The sequence below is a fragment of the Monopterus albus genome, unplaced genomic scaffold (assembly GCF_001952655.1).
Source record: "Monopterus albus unplaced genomic scaffold, M_albus_1.0 scaffold26.1, whole genome shotgun sequence".
NCBI classification, from domain to species: domain Eukaryota; kingdom Metazoa; phylum Chordata; class Actinopteri; order Synbranchiformes; family Synbranchidae; genus Monopterus; species Monopterus albus.
This window is the reverse complement of record NW_018127906.1, coordinates 1,609,095-1,616,210: the sequence shown is the minus strand read 5'-3', so window position 1 is coordinate 1,616,210 and position 7,116 is coordinate 1,609,095. Positions and strand designations below refer to the sequence as shown.

Below are 7,116 nucleotides of genomic sequence, written 5' to 3'. Positions count from 1 at the left end.
ACAACAAAACAAATGATGTGACTGAAACTTACATTACGAAATCAATATTTATTTTAAGTGGAGCTTGTTGGCTCTGTTTGCCTTTACATTAAATTGAAGGAGCTACACACAATTTCTGATGTAATGTCTGTTTTTTTCCCTTAAAAACTCAGCTAAATGAGTTGGCACTTAGCTGTCTCCACACACCGTCTATATTTTGTGTGTCAGAGTACAAAGGTCTGTCCAGGACGTGTCCCAGGAAAGTGGTAAGAGATAAAAGTGAACCTTACCAGTAAATGTGACAGGCTTGGCTGAACACCAGGAACAGCTCTCAATGTATCACCGTGCAGGTGAACAGCAGCACAACCTGCAGCCTGCATAGTGAGCACACAGGTGAAGCACACACTGGATGTCATCACCTTCATGAAGGAGGGTTTACTGCAGCTCTGTGGGCTAGACTTAGGTGTTCCTAATAAAGTGACCATTCAGTGAATGCTCATTACATAAGTTTTATGATGTACTTCCGACACAATCATACATACAGTGGTACTTAAATACTGTATCTGATTTAGTAAATGTTTTATTTCATATTTTGAGAATTTGTTTCAACAGAGCTGAAGTTGTCCGTTTCACATTTTTATTGTCAAAAATAAAACATCACAACAAAGACTCACAATCTATAAACTGTGTCCTCCATATATCTGTGTCCAGTTACCCGTCCAACCCCGGCGGCTCCAGAGGATCAGCTGACTTCACTCAAGCTGCTGCCGCTGCCGCCGCTGCGTGCCCGCCCCCGACACGTGCCCTTGCCACGGCAACCGTCGCCGCCATCCAGGAGAAACAAAACCAGGAGATGAACTACGGACAGGTGAGGGGACGAGGGTTTGCTGCCTGTGTGGATGTCTCCCAGTAACTGATTAATTTCTGTTAACATTATAGGATGTAGCTGGTGACTCTGTAAGTTTCTGTTACTCCCCCACCAACCCCGTCCAGAGACCAGCAGCACCAGTGAACATGGTGTCCTCACCATAATGTGTGAATCCAGACCCTGGTTCAGCCGTAGACTTCCACTGTTGTCCACTGTTAAACCCCCCCCCGGTGAGCCACACCGTGGCACTGGGGCCAGGTTTCCTGCTCAGGAAACATGGGAGGCGTCTGTTTCCAACATGCAGCTCTGACACATCGCTCTGAGCAGCGAGGAGCTGAGACCAGCGAGTCTGTCTCGCCTCAGACACTGTGGACACTGACGGCTGTTCTGAGCCTTTGGAGCAGTTTGTTCCTGTAGCCGACAGCCGACGAGGCCGTGAGGTGACAGCGCACGCTGCCGGTTGCAAAACGCTGACACAGACGTTGTGGGGCAGGACTACAATGTAATAACACTGCAGGGTCCAAGTTTCTGTTTTCTAAGTCTGTTGTGTATGTGTTCTTCCCAGATGGGGGGCCCAGCCTACAACAACCAGTTCATGGCCCACTCTGGCCCTCGTGGTCCCCCTGGTATGGCTCCTGGAGGTATGGGCCCTGGTCCGGGCCCCACCAGAGGTCCTCCCTCAATGGGCCCCATGTATGGACCTGGAGGTGGCCCCCAGAGGGTCCCTCAGCACCCAAACTATGGACCTGGACCACAGCAGGGCCACCTGAGGCCCCCACAGGGACTCAAACGGCCCTACAACTCCGAGGTGAGAGTTTGGAGGTTTGTCAGTGGACTGAACTGAGACGATTACACTGACCTGTTGAACTGGAACAGGAACCAAACCTGCTGCCACAGTCGCAGGCAGAGGTCTGGCAGTCGTTAGGGGGTGTGCTACATGTGTACTGCAGTAATACTCATCTGAGTTCAAACAGAGGCAGAGGTGACCAGGAAACAGCTGCTGAGAAATACAATTATTATTGGTTCTTTGCATTTCCATTTTTCTTTTGCCTTGGAGTTTGATGATTTGTACTGGCTAATGGGAGGCCAGTTAAATAAACTTGTTAATTAATCAAATTTTGTGTGTTGGAGCTTTTCAAACAGGTTAACTCAATTCCCAATACTTTACAGGTAACAGTCCCACAGAAATCAGGGCCTGAGACCAATGTACAGCAGAAATTAAGAAGGTTTAGAAGTGATTACATCCAGATGAACCGTGATTTACTCTGATTAGGTGGTGCTACAGTAGAGTAGGAGGCTCACTGATGTGAACATAGTAAACCTGTGTGAGTTACTGTACAAGATATAAAATCATGCCCATTTACTTTTTTGTCTCCCAGTCTTTCCCGGGAATGTCTCAGCAGTACGGTGTTCCCGTCGGTTCCAGTGTGAGCATGATGTCAGGTCCTGGCGGTGTCCCTGGTTCGATGACAGGCTCAGGTGGAGGTGGTCATGCCGGGCCCGGCCCATACTCTGGACCCAACATGCAGTACCACCCAGGTAAGACATCTGCAGGTGGCGGGGACGTCACTGCAGGTTTGACTGTGTAAGAAGCTCAGTGCATACCAGACTGAGTGGGAATATCACTGGGATGGCAAATCTTTCCAGACTGTACCATCTGACAACAAGTTGAAGTGTTTATATCTGAGCTTATGTTTAATTAAAAACCAAAAGGCTGGAAAAATGGGCTCCAGAGTGCAACACATGCACAATCAGTGAAGGTAAACTGAAGGTACCTGGCCTGTAAAAGAGCCTGTGAACACCAGAGCCTTCACACTGGCCTGAACAGCCACAAGCCAGACGGTGAAGCCTGATGAGCATGGAAAGAGCCGCACTCCAGTAACAGGAGGAGCAGTGGTCGGCACACAGGTCAGTCTTGATGCAGCCTGGCAGTGAAACACAGATGGGGACTGCGGAGCAGAGGTGTTGGAGTTTGCGTCTGACTGCCAAGAAGAGAAGTGCTCTTCACGGTACAAAGCCCAGATGATAGTGAGCATGATGAGCATTGGCAGCGCAGTCTGTGGTCACGTGAAACCAGAACAGACAAGCTTGGATCAGATGGGTCCGGCGTTGGTGTGGGCGTGGCCACGACCGCGTAATGTGAAACATGGAGGTGGGGGTGAGCTGACACGGGGTTGCATGAGTACGGTTGATGGAGATCCCTTTTATATGTTGCCCCGGCCAGGACGTGGTTGGCGTAGCTTAGCACAGAGGCTGGAAGAGCTGCTGTCACTGTAGCACAGGGCCAGTGTTTCAGGATCTGTTCTGTGTGCCTGCAGGTCCTGGTGGTCCAGGCCCCGCCCCCCAGCGTTCTGGCTCCTCCCCCTCATATCAGAGCCATAAGATGCCCCTCCCACAGTACCCCCCCTCTGGACCCCCCAGCTCACAATACTACAAGGTGAGGAATGTTAATCACAAATGTTTTTCTTTCAGCATCACTAGGCTGAAACCGGCGAGCTGCTGCTGCACATGCTGTGTGTGTGTGCACGCGTGTGGGGCGGGGGGTTATTTATACATATGAGTTGAAATTAATATGAGTTGTTCTGTGTTTGTGCAGCAGGACCAGTTTTACGGTCAGGGTGGAGGTTTGAACGCTCTGACCACAGGGAGCGCTGGTGGTGGTGTCTACAACTCCTTCAACCAGCCGTCTGGGGTAAGAGCAGCTCTGAGTGTGTGCCAATGGTCGGAGCAGGAAACCAGGGCAGTTCCAAGTCCATTCGCTTTGATAGCAATCAGAGAGAACAGCCCGTTTTTTTCTCAGCCGTTCGATCTCTCCTTGTCCATGTAATTGCACCTGACGTCAGTGCACATTGACAATCTGTGGATCCTTTTGTCAGAACACTCCTGTAAATCATAGCTTTTCATCCTGTCCAGCTCTTAACTCATGTCTGTCAGGATCACATCTTCTCAGTCCTTGTAGCCCTGTTCACACATGGAGGCCTTGATTTTGGGGCATCCCAAAGGTTGCACCAGGGAAGAGGACGGTCTTGGTGGCGCCTCGTTGGAAGAGCATTTATCGACAGTCTTTGTCATCCAGTGTCCACGTACTGGAGTGTCCCTGTCTCAGATCATATCTGGACATGAACGGGCTGAGACCACTCCTGGACAGTTCTGACTCTGTGTGTGGTTGCCGAGATGAGCTCCCGGCTTCGTGACGCTTTCTGCTGCTGAGGAACCGCAGTGAGAGCGGTTTTTATTTTCATCAATTTTTGGGCTGTTAGATGGCGACAGTGGAGAAGCAACAACCGTCCTGTTAGAACCAGGGGTGGTTCATGACAGCGAACAGCGTCCACGCTGGGTGCATCCTGCAGAGTTTTGGCTAAATTTACCCGTCAATTCTCTTTGCCATGATGTGACATTTTCTGGAATGTTCCAAGCTATTTAAAGGGCCCAGTCAACTGAGTGTATGTAAACTTCTGACTCACTGCAACTGTGATATAGTGAAATCATCTGTAGCAGCCGTTGGCAAAACAAGAGTTTGTGGAGTGGCTTAAAAACTTCAACTGTATGTGAATCAGTTCAGAGGCTACTTTTGGCTGTGTATATACTGGGCTTCATTTGACAGATTGAGTGCATTTTGCTGATGTTTGCTTGTTGCTACTTGTATTCACATCACATGGAAGGAAAACATCAGCTGTCACTAAACTCTTGAATTCTCCTCTCTCTCTCTTTCTCTCTCTCTCTCTCTCTCAGCCTGGTCGAGGGTTGCCAGGTTACCCCTCCTCCCCAGTACCTGGTAACCCGACTCCTCCCATCACCCCCAGCAGCTCCATGGCCACGCCTTACATGTCACCTGGCAACAGTGATGTCAAGCCAACACCTTCTTCCTTCCTGCCCGACATCAAGCCCAACATGGCCGGCCTGGCCCCTCCCATTCCTACAGGTACACACACAGGTTATCGATGGTACAAGATATGTCAGGCTTCTGTCAGACGGTCCACGGAGTCGAGGTGCAGAGATTCTTGTCACTGAAATAACCAGAGTACGGTCAGATGATAAGAGACTATGATCAGCGAAATGATAAAGTTGTCTTCTGAAAAATGGTCAGTTCACAGTCAGCGACATTAAAGCTTGATTTAAGGTTTTGTGTTGAGGTAACGTGTAACCTTGTCCCCTATGCCGTAGCTTGACACGCATGTCTCCAACAATGCAACTGCATATCGCGGCAACACAGAAAACAGCTGTGACTGGTTGCATCGCATTTTCTCGTTCATGTCTCTCAGTGACCGGACAAGCAGAGACAGTCCCCCTGGCTCTGCCTCAGCTGGTCCAGCGGTTGTACAGAACGTCTCCTCTGGTGTCTCCTCTCACGTCTCCTCTCTTATCTGTGCTGCAGTCATTTCAGTAAAACTAACTGCTGTCAGTTTTAACTCCAACATGACCCGCTAAGTCGCTAGTAAGTGATGAAGAGATGCCACATGGTGGCGTAGACACGCCATCGCCAACTAGTGTTTTGGCGGTGTAATTGCAGGGTGACACACACCAGGCACACCTATAAGTGCTCACAACAGCTGCAGGGTCTATGTAGTCCCAAGCTTAACTTCAGTGAAATAGTCTCATTATTATCTGTAAAATCGTCCATTAGCTAATTAACAAAACACACATTAGTTTACAAAAGGTTTTCTTCCTAAAAAGCCACATTCTGTGGTTCAGAGTTGAACGTTGAACTTCAGGCTTCTTCAGCATGTAGACGTATTTTTCTATCAGTGCCAATTTAATGTCTCCGACATTTGGGCAAATGAAGCCGGCTTCAGCTGTGATGTTAACCGATAGGCGTTGGTGGCCGTCGTGTCCTGTAGAGGACACAGCTGAATGTCTCTGCCGGTGACGTTTACATCAAATATTCTGCAGATCTGCTTTAGTTTGGTTTCAGGTCAGGTTTGGTATCGGGGCACGTTTCTACAGCTCTGATCGTTCTCGTCATTTCTAAACAACGCCTGTGCCATGACCACATATGGCTTTAGAAAATAATCTGGTTATTTTCAGTGACAGAATCCAGGTAATGTCTGGTTACTACTGCGGCCGTTTTCTGAATCGGCTCCTGAGATGTGGTCACAGGTAGCGGTGGTGTGTCTGACTGTGCCGACTGCCCGTGAACAGGTAACCCCAGTGACGACCTGCGGCTGACTTTCCCGGTGCGTGATGGTGTGGTCCTAGAGCCCTTCAGATTAGAGCACAACCTGGCTGTCAGCAACCACGTCTTCCAGCTACGAGACTCCGTCTACAAAACACTCATTGTGAGGTAACGCTACGCAAACACACTGCACACACAGGGGTGTGTCCTTCTGTCTCTGTGAGGAGCTTCACTGACATCAGTGTTAACTTTGTCAACACAAACACCGACAAAAGACATATGGTAGCCTTTGACATTGGTGTGTGTGTGTGTGTGTGTGTGTGTGTGTGTGTGTGTGTGTGTGTATCTCAGACCGGACCTAGAGCTCCAGTTTAAGTGTTACCACCACGAGGACCGACAGATGAACACCAACTGGCCCGCCTCCGTCCAGGTCTGACCTGCTTTAATCTGTTTCCTGTGTCAGCGCTGAGCTGTGTACTGTTCGCTCACCTGTCGCTCTCCTGCTCAGGTGAGCGTCAACGCCACCCCTCTCACTATTGAGCGAGGCAACAACAAAACTTCCCATAAGCCTTTGTACCTGAAGCACGTGTGTCAGCCGGGCAGGAACACCATCCAGATCACTGTCACCGCCTGCTGCTGTGTAAGGACACGCCACACACACCGAGTCGGGCCTGAACACGCTGATGTTGTCACATCACTGAACTCCTGAAAGAGTTCCAGAGCAAAGCTCCCGCAGCAGAAACACACCTGGAGATGAAGGTTGTGAACTGATGTGTGTTTTGACACTCACGACCTTTATCTGTCTCCCCAGTCTCACCTGTTTGTCCTCCAGCTGGTTCACCGTCCGTCCGTCCGCTCGGTGTTGCAGGGTCTGATGAAGAAGAGGCTGCTGCCTGCGGAGCACTGTGTCACCAAGAGTGAGTTCACCTGCTCCCACAGGTTTACAAATCTGAAAGACAACAGCATGGAGGAGGTTTGGGGTGACATGAAGACCACCGCAGGCTGCAGTACATGGCGGGGAGTACGGTGGAAGGGGATCAGGGGAGAGCTAACTAGTTAAACAACTTTATTTAACAAGGTTGACGCTTGTGATTGTTTTTGATTCTGTCACTTTCAGTAAAAAGGAACTTCAGCAGTGGTTCAGTGCCTGGGACTC

The 7,116-nt window shown here is 49.7% G+C and overlaps 2 protein-coding genes across 2 annotated transcripts in view; both read left to right on the top strand.

Annotated features, from left to right (window-relative positions):
* The window catches only part of LOC109957436 (zinc finger MIZ domain-containing protein 2-like), a 5,053-nt gene extending 4,897 nt beyond the window's left edge, over nucleotides 1–156 (top strand). The window contains exon 5 of the mRNA XM_020595326.1: nucleotides 153–156. Coding sequence (XP_020450982.1) covers nucleotides 153–156 — 4 coding nt within the window. The remainder of the gene's footprint in view (nucleotides 1–152) is intronic.
* LOC109957284 (zinc finger MIZ domain-containing protein 2-like) overlaps nucleotides 7–7,116 on the top strand; it is a 10,637-nt gene continuing 3,527 nt past the window's right edge. Inside the window, exons 1-12 of the mRNA XM_020595034.1 lie at nucleotides 7–245; nucleotides 691–847; nucleotides 1,413–1,655; nucleotides 2,227–2,386; nucleotides 3,166–3,284; nucleotides 3,444–3,539; nucleotides 4,580–4,769; nucleotides 5,987–6,128; nucleotides 6,312–6,390; nucleotides 6,469–6,600; nucleotides 6,772–6,877; nucleotides 7,078–7,116. The exon at nucleotides 7,078–7,116 is cut by the window's right edge and continues 149 nt beyond it. Coding sequence (XP_020450690.1) covers nucleotides 157–245; nucleotides 691–847; nucleotides 1,413–1,655; nucleotides 2,227–2,386; nucleotides 3,166–3,284; nucleotides 3,444–3,539; nucleotides 4,580–4,769; nucleotides 5,987–6,128; nucleotides 6,312–6,390; nucleotides 6,469–6,600; nucleotides 6,772–6,877; nucleotides 7,078–7,116 — 1,552 coding nt within the window. The 5' untranslated portion in view covers nucleotides 7–156. The remainder of the gene's footprint in view (nucleotides 246–690; nucleotides 848–1,412; nucleotides 1,656–2,226; nucleotides 2,387–3,165; nucleotides 3,285–3,443; nucleotides 3,540–4,579; nucleotides 4,770–5,986; nucleotides 6,129–6,311; nucleotides 6,391–6,468; nucleotides 6,601–6,771; nucleotides 6,878–7,077) is intronic.